General features: G+C 38.6%; 1 protein-coding gene across 3 annotated transcripts in view; it reads right to left on the reverse strand.

The window, feature by feature from the left end:
- The window catches only part of epb41l4a (erythrocyte membrane protein band 4.1 like 4A), a 338,117-nt gene that overhangs the window by 61,745 nt on the left and 263,687 nt on the right, over window positions 1–12,685 (reverse strand). For all 3 annotated transcript variants that reach the window (XM_072583689.1, XM_072583685.1, XM_072583687.1), the window contains one exon: window positions 12,586–12,676. In XM_072583689.1, the coding sequence (XP_072439790.1) occupies window positions 12,586–12,676 (91 nt within the window). The remainder of the gene's footprint in view (window positions 1–12,585; window positions 12,677–12,685) is intronic.

Raw genomic sequence — 12,685 nt, forward strand, 5'->3', positions numbered from 1 at the left:
AGGAGCAGTGCTCTGAAAGCTTGTGATTTCAACTAAACTTGTTGGACTATATCCTGGTGTCATGTGACTTCTGACTACTATAAAAGGTAATGTATAAAAATGATTGTCACACAAATGCACAGATGCTGATTGACTTTCTACACATTTGATTCCTATATCAGTAGAGATATCACTGAAGCCCATTCACATTTTAACACGAACCCCATTTATATTGGATGACAAAGAATCTGTTACTCCCATAGGTTTCTGAACGAGGATTAATCCATACAGGCAATTGCAGTCTCAGTGATCCAACTAATGTTGAGTTCTCATATACCAACATCAGCAACACAGATCACATTGCTGTTTGTGGTACTTTGCTGTGCAGAATTTGGCTGATACTTTCTCACATCATAAAAGCCATTTCCATCCAAATGTACTTCATTAGCTGTAATGTTCTTTAGAAGAAACACTACTATAAATATAGGTTAATATTTTAACTATTCCAATGTTCTCCTGACCTTCTGCTTCTGACCTTCCACCATTTATAAACACAAGTTCACCCAAAGATCTGCTGCCTGCATACAAACTCACACTAGATCCTGCTGACTAGTTACACTCCCTCCAGTCTGGAAACAGCCCAATTTTAAAATTCTCATGCTTGTTTTCAAATCCTTCATGACCTTGTTTATCTCTATCTCAGTAATTGCCTCAAGTCCTATAATTCACAGATGTCTCTCATCTCCTCAAATTTCACCCTCTTCAGTACAGGGTATCTCTAATTTTAGCTGGTCCACAGTTGGCAATCATAGCTGCCTGGAATTACCTTCCTAAGCCCCCCCACTTCTCTGTCTTTCTTTTTCCTTATTTAAGATGCTCCTTAAAATCTGTCTCTCATCTGCCCTAATATCTCCTTAAGTGATCTGGTGTCAATGTTTTTGATAACACGCCTGTGATAAACACTGGATGTTTTACAATGTTTGAGGTGCTATATAAATGCGAGTTGTTGTTTTTATTCTGTTCCTATTTGATGCTATTATTAAAACAGGAAACTAGGGTCAAAGCACAGCATTAGCACAGATCACATTTTAGTTTTAAGCTATTTAAAGAAAATGTAATATCAGAATTATTTCAGGTTAAAGGTTTTCTCTATGGTACTCTCTTCATTTGTTTCATTATTTAGTAGATGAACTACATTGAGTTATAACCACACTTTTGCATATTTGCATATCAGTACTGCTTTCAGTAAAGGTGGTCAAATAGATTGCATTTTAAATTAATGTAGGAGCTTGTACATAACAGCACAAAGCTACTCAGGTAATCAGAAAAGAAAGTATTTACAGGATTATTCACAAGACAGGAAGTATTGTAAGGCAGCAAAGGGTGGAAATTATCCTTAAGAGACTGCAAGGATCAAAGATTTTATAAATGTCATCTTAGCTCCATCCTTACAAAAGATTCTAACCAGTATCGTTGGTCAAAATATATAGGACTGGACTAACATAATTTTACTAGGATTGTCAGTACACATCTGTATAAATGAAGCTCAAACTTTGTGGGTCACAGGGAGCATGACACTATATTTTTGTTCACCACAGCTTATCAAGCTAAACCCAATGTTACAGTCACAAGATATTATAAGATGGCTATGTTTTGGGACTGTGCTTTGAACTTAGGGTAAAATCTAGAAATAAAAATCAGGAGGGAGTATCATGTGGTCTATACTGAATTATTGAAACACAATAAACCTGAATAGTATGGTCGTTAAAAATTAAAGAGAAGACTAAATTGTTTTATGATGAAGAACATACAAGGTTATATGGCGTTAGGGGCACCTGTGCTCACAACGGATAGATTGTTATTTTTTAAAGTCACAGGAAGGTGATAAGAATATCAAGTTTTGTAAACAGTTACAATTTAATTGTCAATTGAGTTTTAGTATATAAGGTTTGGGAGTCTGAAGGATAGTTAGTCAGCATTTCTATCTAGATACAAGATCCTAGTGATTTTTGTTGCTATGGAGATGGACTTTGAGATGGGAAAAGTCCTTAAAAGCCAACAAGCCACTCACCAGATTGGAATACAAGCTTTTTTTGATCAATATTATGAAACTCCGTCTCCATCTTGTCTGACTACTATATAACCAGGAATGCTGAGCTACCAGCCCTTTCAGCCAAGTCTAGGTCATAGAAACAGAGAAAATTGCAAAGTAGGAGCAGGTGTAGGCCATTTAGCCCTTCAAGCCTGCTTCATCTATCAATACAATCATGGCTGAGCATGTAACTCAATAACCAGTTCCCACTTTCTCCCCATACCCTTTGATCCCTTTAGCCCTAAGAATTATCTCTAACTACTTCTTGAAAATATTAGATATTTGGCCTTGAATACTTTTTGTGACAGAGAATTCTACAGGCTCAGCATTCTCTGCATGAAGAAATATTTCCTCTTCTCAAGACTAAAGGTCCTACCCCAACCCCAATCCTGTCACTGTTCTCCAAATGCTCTAGAATTAAATGTTTATAACGGACACTAGCATTTTCCCTACTCTGATGTCAGCCTTACCAGTCTATAATCTCTATTTTATATAGAACATAGAACTGTACAGCACAGTCCAGGGCCTTCAGCCCGTGATGTTGTGTCGACCGCTTACCCTACTCTAAGATCAAATTAACCTACATACCCTTCATTTTACTATCATACATGTGCCTACCCAAGCGTTGCTTAAGTGTCCTTAATGTATCTGACTCTACTACCATCGCTGGCAGTGCATTCCACACACCCACCACTCTCTGTGTAAAGAATTCACCTCTGACATCTCTCCTAAACCTTCCTCCAATCACCTTAAAATTACGCCCTCTTGTGATAGCCATTTCTGCCCTGGGAAAAAGTCTCTCGCTATTCACTCTGTCTATGGCTCTCATCAGCTCATACACCTCTATCAAGTCACATCTCATCCTTCTTCACTCTAATGAGAAAAGCCCTAGCTCTCTCAACCTTTCTTCACAAGACATGTCCTCCAGTCCAGGCAGCATCCTGCTAAATCTCCGATGCAGCCTCTATCCACCACCTATACAGTGTTCAATGTGTCAACTAATTTGGTACAAGTGGGATATTTAATTTGTCATACAAAAGAAAATTTAATGAAGTGATTGGTTACTAGAATATAATAGTGTCTTTGGAATTGCATCAATTTTGTACCATGACTCCAAAGGAATCTTGTATGCAAGAAGAGACTCTCTTTATTTTTGAAGTTGATAGAATTGACATGTTACACATAACTTGATTAATGATCGATGTTTGTATTTATGCTGGGCTAAAATTATGTTCAAGCACTAATTTCCTGGCTTTCTCTTACCTACAGAACCTGTATGCATATGGTTTAGCATGTCTTCACCTAAAGTTGTGGAATTATGACTTGTTTTTGGATTTTAAGATCACATTCCTAGAGAGACTAAATTCCTCCCTGAATGACCAAAAAGAACATGCTTGCTTTCAGATTTGTTGGAAGTATTTAGTTCTCCCACTAATGATGATCTTTTTCAGCTGTTGCAGCTAGTTGTCAACTGACATAGCTGGCTGTATTAGCTTTGCATGGCAGTAACTGAGATTGATGTGAAGACTGTCTTCTAACAGAGATTCAATAATATCCACTTGTGGGAATATCATTGTTCTTTGTCTGATTTGGAAGTTGCCTCAGAGCATCTGTATTAGTAATTTGGGAACATGGTTTGTATAATGTTGCTACACTGCAGCTTTACATCTGCACAGAGTCATTGGCATTGGGGATTTGCACTTGTGAAAAGTTTTTGAGAGATATTTCTAGTAGTTTGTGTTTGATATGAACAATGAAATACTTGTTGGGTAAGTATATATCTAGCTATCTTATTCTGAAAACTAGAGCAAAAGTGTCTTTCTCAATGTTGGAGTATTTTTTCTAAATTGTTGTAAGGGGGCTTAGGCCACTTTTGGAATATTGTGTGCAATTCTGGTCTCCCTCCTATAGGAAACTTGAGAAGGTTCAGAAAAGATTTACAAGGATGTTGCCAGGGTTGGAAGGTTTGAGCTATGTGGAGTCGCTGAATAGGCTGGGGCTATTTTCCCTGAAGCGTTGGAGGCTTAGGGGTGACCTTATACAGGTTTACAAAATCATGAGGGGTATGCATAGGGTAAAAAGACAGGTCTTTTCTCTGGGGTGGGGGAGTCCAGAATTAGAGGGCATAGATTTAAGGTGAGAGGCAAAAAATTTAAAAGGGACCTAAGGGGGAAATTTTTCATGCAAAGGGTGGTATATGTATGGAATTAGCTGCCAGAGGATGTGATGGAGGCTGGGACAATTACAATATTTAAAAGGTATCTGGATGGGAATAGGAAGGGTTTAGAGGGATATGGGCCAAGTGCTGGCAAATGGTACTAGATTAATTTAGGATAATGTGGTCAACATGGACGAGTTGGACCAAGAAGTCTGTTTCCATGCTGTACATCTGTATGACTCTATGACTCTAACTTCAGAACCAAACAGAACCAAACCATGGCTTGTCATCCTACAATAGACGCACTCCAATGCGTTTGTGAGATGCATTTATATCCAATGTAGTAAAATTTGAGGGATCATTAGAGTGAAGAATACACTGGATAGATGATAAAAAATTTTTGAGAGACTAAAAAAGTGTTGGTGATCTTACTGTCACAAAAGTCATTGATTTTTTTTTAAAAATGGCCTGTTCCTGTGCACTCTGGCTCACTGCTTTCTTCTTATCTAACCTACTTTATCTGAAGGCTACAGTTCAAATGACTCTGCACGTGCAATGCCACAGGACATCAACTAATAGGCAATGTAAAGTCTTTGCCGAGCTCTGTTGAGTTCACTAGCCTGTTTACAGAAAAGCAAAACCAAGACAGTCTTCCTGATTTTTCAGGTTATTCTGTAACCATCACTCTGGCACCAAGTGCATTTAGATGCCATCAAATAGGGAGACTCAATCAGGAAGACTGGACGCTAAGTCAGTCCCATTGTAAATGATTAATCTTGGCACTCCAGCTGAAATATGTGCTCAAAGACTCACTTTGATTATGTTCTGCAACTGCTGAAAGTAATACTATATATCTTCCGCTTACTGCATTTGTGTTGGAGTGGTTTTATTCTTCATTTAATTTACTACATTGGGCTGAGGACATGATTACATGTAGAAACTTCAAAGAATAATTTGAATCCTTAATTCTTAAATTTAATCTGGATGGATTCTGTTTCAACTTCACTATTATCCCATATATAGTCTGTTTGCTTCCAGGCAGCAGCATCCTTCAGCCAGGAGCAGGGACAGTCTGGCCCAGATTGACTATCACTCACATTTCAGTCAGAGATGCCTGGAGAATATTCACAGCAATGTACAGTGATTGTTAAGTGCTTCTTTCCTTTCAGCACAAAATGAATCATCTAATTCAGTAGGCTGTCTGACAGCTTCAAAAACTTGTTTCCAGAAATAATTGATGGTCTTGAAAAATGGCTCAAGCCTTATGAAAAGAGAAATAAAATCTATTCACTAAATAAGGGTAAATTGTGAGTACCATTTTGTCTTGAGTTCAATATGTGAATGAGATATTTAAAAGTAACTGGAACGTAGTAGCATCAGCCTATGGTCAGTGATGGCATACTCACCTATGAGTCATAAATTATGGGACTAAGTACCACTCCAATCATCCTCATGTGGATTAAATGGTACTTGCCTATTTGCTCATATAACAGTCAATTTTTACAGACCAATGCTTATGCTAAAGTTGGCCCAATTAATGTTTATATTGGTAATACTTTCAAAGATTTGATGCGTCTTCTTGACTTTGGCCTAATGTGTAATCTAAAATGGCTATTACAATAGAATAAAACAAAAACCACCAACACTAAAACATTTGCATATGTATTTTATAATATTAGACTATATCCTTTCCATCCATATTAATTATCTGACATCTATTTATTTTATAATATTACAAACTACATACATTTTTTTAGTATTGAAACAGCTGTCATTACAAACTGTGTGGCAGCACATTGGCCTGAATAGGATATTGGCTGGGAAATTGAAGGCTGAGGTCTTGGCAAGAGAGGGATGTTCACAACTTATTATGACTCAGATTTAGAATTAGATACAAATCAACCATTTCCAATAACACTACTGTAAGAAGTCATACTCATTTCTGTCAAAGAAGGAGACCATTCAACCCATTAAGTTATTTTGACTGTCCATACAGAAATCCAATCAGTCCCATTTCCCCCTGCTATCCCACAGGTTTACTTCCTTCAAAGTCCATCCAATTTTTCTTTGAAATTGTGGATCACTTCAGTTTCAGCAGATTCATGCGCATTCTGTTCCAGGTTATTACCACTCACTGCATTAAGTAAAGTTCTTCCTCACATTCCCACATGCCTAAAACCTTACACTTATGTCTTCTTGTCTATGTACTACTAGACAAAGGCAGTGCTTTATCTTTCTCTACCTGATATAAACCTATGCTAATCCTGCATTCCACTTTTAATAATCCCTTCAATCTCCTTTGTACAAAGGAGAAATGTTGTTGTAATTTCATTGATTCCAGAAAGAACCTGGGGACAGAAGAATACATCAATCCCTAATAGCTAGTGACAACAGTGATCGAAGTTAAAAATCGCACAACATCAGGTTATAGTCCAACAGGCTTATTTGGAAGCGCTAGCTTTTGGAGAGCTGTTCCTTCATCAGGCGCTCCAAAAGCTAGTGCATCCAAATAAACCTATTGGACTATAACTTGGTGTTGTGTGATTTTTAACTTTGTCCACCCCAGTCTAACACAGGCACCTCTACATAGCAGTGATTGAATCAAGGTGCTAGGCTTGGTGATGGTGGTGGCGGGAATGTTGTGTTGCTGTGCCTGGATCAGGAGGGGTGGGGGAGGGGGTAGCACTGCTGTGATCAGGTTGAAAATGGGGGAATCTTTTGTGTTTGGGTCAGGGACGAGTGCATTGTGGACATGTTGGGGGTAAACCTGTGCGTGAGTCAGAAGGTGGGACTGCTGTACTTAGGTTGAAGGGACAGGAGCTGTTGTGTTTTGCTCTACATTGCTTGGGTCTGGGTGGGCATGTTCTGGCAGGGGTAGCAGGGAGGTGCTTGGTCCCAGGAAGGAGACAGTGCAAGGGCACCATCCTTGCTTCCTCATTCTACCTGGCATTGCCTCCCTCTGCCTTTGTCTCAGTCCTTAATTCCAGCTTGCCCAGCCCCCACCTACAACAATAAAACATAGGCCATTCGCTAATCACTCACTAACTACTCTGATTGTCCATTTAGGAAATTCCTTATCACTGGTCAATATCTACTCCACTACTCAATGAGATCATGGCTGATCTGATAATCCTCAATTCCCATATTCCTTGATTCCCTCACAGATTAAAATTGTCAATCTCAACCTCGACAGCCCTCTCTAGTAAAGAATTCCACAGATTTAATATCCTCTGAGAGAAGAAATTCTTCCTCATCTCTATCCTAACTGGGTGACTCCTTACTCTAAGGCAATGCCGTCTGGTCTTGAACTTCCCCATAAGTGGTAACAACCTCTCAGCACCTATCCTGTCAAGTCCCCTAAGAATGTTATATGTTTCAATAAGGTCACCTCTCATTCTTCTAAACTCCAATGCATACAGGCCTAAATGACTCAACTTCATAAGAAAATCTCTCCAAACCAGGAACAATGCAAATGGAGCATGTGTAGAACAAGCTGCCAGAGGAAGTTGTGGAGGTGAGTATAATTACAACATTTAAAAGGCGTCTTGGTGAGTATGAATAGGAAGGGTTTAGAAAGGTATGGGCCAAAAGCTGGCAAATGGGACAAGGTCAGATTGGGATGTCTGTTCGGCATGAATGAATTGGACTGAAGGGTCTGTTTCTGTGACGAATGACTCTATGGCTTTATAACCTTGTGAATAGTCTCTGCCTCCAATGATGGTATATCTTTCCTTCTCTAAGATGACCAAAACTATTTGTAATATTCTAGCTGTGGTCTAATTAGTCACTTGTACAGTTATTGAATGTCTTCCCAATTTTTATATTCCATATTCTTTGAAATAAATGCCAACATTTAATTTGTCTTCCCTATTACCTGCTGAACTTGTGTCGGAGCCTTTTTTTGATTTACGTAGGAGGACGACCAAATTCCTCAGTCATGTAGCTTTCAGCGGTCTTCCTCTATTTATATTCAGCTCTTCTATTCTTCCTGCCAAAGTGCGTAACCGCACATTTTATTATATACAAATCTGCCAGGTTTTTGCCAATTCACTTAACCTGTCTATATTCCTCCACAAACTCTTTATGTCATTTTCATGAAAGCCTTCCCTACCTATTTTTGTGTCATCCATAAACTTGGGTATAGTATATTCCCTTTCCTTATCCCACATCTCTATCTCCTATTAGCTAGCCAATACTCTATCCATTTCAATATACTACCTCCAACACCATGGACTATAACCTTCTAAGTAGTTTATCAAATGACTTCTGGAATTCAAATATATTACACCCACTGCCTCTTCTATACTGTCCTGCCTGTTACTTCCTCAAGATATTCTAGTAATGACTGTAGGCATGATTTTTCCTTCATGAGGCCATGCTGAATTTGTTTGATCATATTCTGTATTTCTAAATGCTCTGTTACATCCATTCAAGTAAACACAAACACTTTCCTGAAAACAAACATGAAGCCATACCCTATTAACACCTGTACATTGTCTCCCTCCCTTTTTGAATAAAATGTTACACTGGCAGTTTTCCAGGACTTTTCAAGAATCGAAGGATTCTTGAAACATTACTACCAGTGTAACTACCATATCAGTAGCTACTTCCTTCAATATCTGGAATGCATCCCCTCAGGTCCTGGGGACTCAGTCTTTAGCCCTATAAGTTTGCTAACACTTTTTCTCTAATGATAGTTATCCTATGTATTTCCACTCCCTGTTTTGCCTTCTAATCACTCAGTAATTTTGGAATGCTATTTGTATCTTCTACTGCGAAAACTGTTGCAAAGTATTTATTCAGATTCTCTGCCATTTCAGGATGCCCCACTATTGATTCCCCAGACCTACTCTCTTACAGACCTATATTCACTTTAATCTCTGTCTTCTTTTTAATGTATTTAAAGTACCTCTTCCTGACTTTTTTGCTATTACCCATAAACTTGGCCTCAAAATTTGCCGTCATCATTTATTCATTTTAAAAAAAGCTTCTCCAATCCTTTGTCTTACCACTAATCTTTCGTAGAGTGTATTTCTTTCCCCTTCAGTCCTTAACTTCCTTAGTTAACCATGCTTAGTTTATCTCCTTCTTAGAAACCTTCTCTCTCACTGGAATATATCTTTGTTGTAAGCCACAAACTATTTTCTTAAATGTCTGCCATTGTTCCTCAAATGGTTTTGCTGCTAAACTCTTTTCCCATTTTACTCCTTCTAGCCCAGCCTTTATTATCTCGTAATTCCCCATATTTAATTTTATTTCAGTACAGTTGTTTCTGACTCAGATTTCTCCCCCTCAAACTGAATGCTAAATTCTACCATATTATGGTCACTATTGTCTGGGGATCTTTTACTCTGAGCTAATTTAGTAAACCTGCCTTATTTCACATTGCCAAATCTAAAATAGCCTGCTCCTTGGTTGGATCCACAGCCTATTGTTCGAGGAAACTGTCCTGAATACATGCAATTAATTCTTCCACAAATCAATCCGACCTTTTGAATCTGCATGAAGATTAAAGTCACCTATGATTAATGTGATGCCTTTTTTACATAATTGCATCATTTCCTGATTTATTCTCTGTCCCACAGAATAGCTCCTCTAATAGGGCTTATAGAATGCTCCTGCCAATGTCTTCTACCCATTGTTACTTCTTAACTCCACCCATATGGATTCCACATCTTCTGAACTAAGATCATCTCTTGCTATTGTACCTATTGTATCCTGTACTAACAAAGCCACCCCACCACCCTTTGCCTGAGCTTTTGAAAAGTCATATATCCCTGAATGTTTAATTCCAGGCTTTGACCTCCTTGCCACCATGTCTCTGTAATGGCTGTAAGATCATAACCATTAGCCTCTATTTGTACCATTAATTTATGTTCTTCTAAACAACACATACTTCCAAGGAAATAGCCATTAATGTTGCCAGTTTTGTCATTTTCCAAGCCCTTGACCCATGGACTGCTTTTTCTCTATATTTCAATCACTGTCATTTCTTGTCTCAACCTGGCTATGGTTATCCAAAGCCGCCCTATAATCCTGTCATATTCTATTGCTTTGTAAACTTATATTTCCACTCTTCCAAAACCTTCACCCCCCCCCCCCCCCCCCCCCCCCCCCCACCAAATTAGTTTGAAACGTCTCCACAGCCCTAGTTATTTGACTCACTAGCACACTGGTCCCACCATGGTTTAAACAAAGCCCATCCTACTAGCTTAGCACCCATCTACCCCAGTTCTGACAAAGTCTTATTAGACTCAAAACATTACCTTTGTTTTTCTCTGCACAGTTGCTGCCAGAACTGCTGAGCTTCTCCAGCAATTTCTGTTTCTCTGCTGGCAGTACCCCATGAACTGAACCTCATTCTAGCCACAACTATCTTTGACGCGTGCTTTTAACTCCCTGATTTTATTGACCCTACACCACCTTGCCTATAGCTGAGGATGCAATCCAGATATTATTACCTTGGAGGCTCTGCTTTCTAATTTGGCTCCTAACTGTTCAAATTCTTTCAGTAGAACCCCTTTTCTAGTCCTACCAATGTTGTTGTTACCTCCTCCCTCTCCAGGTTCTTCTCCAGCACTGAGATGTTCTTAATACTGACACCAGGTAGGCAGCACACCCTTTGGGACTTCCACTGTCATTTGCACAGAACTGTATCTATTACCCTATTTCTACTGTCCCCTACCCCAACTTTATTTCTATTTCCTTCAGCTACTTGAAAGACATGCTGTACCAAGGTGCCATTGTCAGTTTACTCATTCTACCTGCAGTCCTTGTTCTCCCCTGCACAGCTTGCACAGACCTTGTAACTGTTAGACAATTGCAGGAGCTGAGGCTCCTTAGATGCCTTTCCCTGGGTCTCCACAGCTGCCTCATCTGTAGTCACACCATCTTCTCCCTGATCAACTTTGAACTCCTCAGTCTGAGGGGTATAATTGCACACTGGAGCTAAGTGTCCTGGTAATGGCAGGTCCATAACTCAGACTTCAGCTCCTCATCTTGGATCCAAAGTTCCTTGAGCAGCAACACTTACTACAGATGTATTTGCTCTGAATCACCCTCATCTCCAGCAGCTTCCACATGCTACAGCAACAACACATCACCGGCCTGCATCACCTCGAATAAGTTAATTATTCTAGATTCCTTGCTCTTTATACTCTACCATAATGCTATCTCTTAAATTTTGAAATAGACTAATATCAATCTTATACTTAACTAGCTATTTTTAAAAGAGAAAAGAATAACATTGGAGACCTAAGCACAAACAAAAGACCTCATTTTTACTTTTAAAAGTAAAAATATTCACCAGTTCTACTAATCAATCAGCTTTTTCTCTTCCACTCGTATCACGCTACTGTATGTGATGTCAGTCCACTGCTGGTCTCACTGCAGGATGGCTTTTTGATCCCCACTTTAATCTTTTCCCACTCACATCTCATTCTGGAATGTTTACTTTCTGCAGTAAAATTGAGTTAAAACACCTTCCACCCCCTTTGTGTAGAATTGTCACTTGAACCAAAATTCTTTGTCACTCACTCGGCCATCTAGTTTTGCTTCTTCCCTCCTGACCTTGATTGTCTCTTTCTACATTTCCTTAGACTACTCCTTTTGGAATTAAAACGATTTCTTTCTGCTGACTGTCGTTCTGAACTCATACCAAAGGGCCCCACCTATTGGTAAGTGTAGGAACTTAGTAACTCCCGGCACTGACTAAGTTAGAACACTAGATGGAGACTATTCAATCCTAAAATATAGTTGAGAATATTTTTGTAAATTATTTTAAACAGTATTATAGAGGGGTCAGGATGTACTGTATTATATTTATTTTATAGTTACTGATGCACTTTCTTTTGCAGTAATTTCAGTTAGGAATACACAGTGTTCTGCAATGTTTTTCTTTCTAGGGTAGAAATTGTTCGAATGAACCTAATGCTGACTTTAACATTGATTTCTATGAGAACTTATGATTCACTTAAAATCATTTCATTTTCCGGCTTTTTGAGGAATGCAACCACAACTTATGTGAATAATTTGTATAGTATATAGACAGACTTGCACTTGGAAAATGTGAATATTTCTATGTTTATCCACTCGAACATTAGAGCTATGAGTAACACCCCTCAAGCTGGTATAGCTTTATGTTATTTACATGTGATAACCACATGAAGAAACCTGAAAAAAAGGAATACAACATTTGAGAAATGCCAATGCTAAATTGAAAAGCAAGTAAAGAGAATTTGAATTTCGAATTTCAATCTGAATCTGAATTTTGGATACAGATTTTTGAGAATTGTAGTTATGAAATAAGAGCTTTGTACAGATTTACCCAACAATCTTGAGTATAAGACAGGTTTACCTTTTCATTGGTGAAGGTGCAATAACTTTGGTGGTGCCATCATATTCTGTACGGTCTGTTTTGATATGACTAGGACTAACACTGTTTGGACCTGTGGTAA

This window comes from Chiloscyllium punctatum, chromosome 2 (assembly GCF_047496795.1).
Source record: "Chiloscyllium punctatum isolate Juve2018m chromosome 2, sChiPun1.3, whole genome shotgun sequence".
Lineage (NCBI taxonomy): Eukaryota > Metazoa > Chordata > Chondrichthyes > Orectolobiformes > Hemiscylliidae > Chiloscyllium > Chiloscyllium punctatum.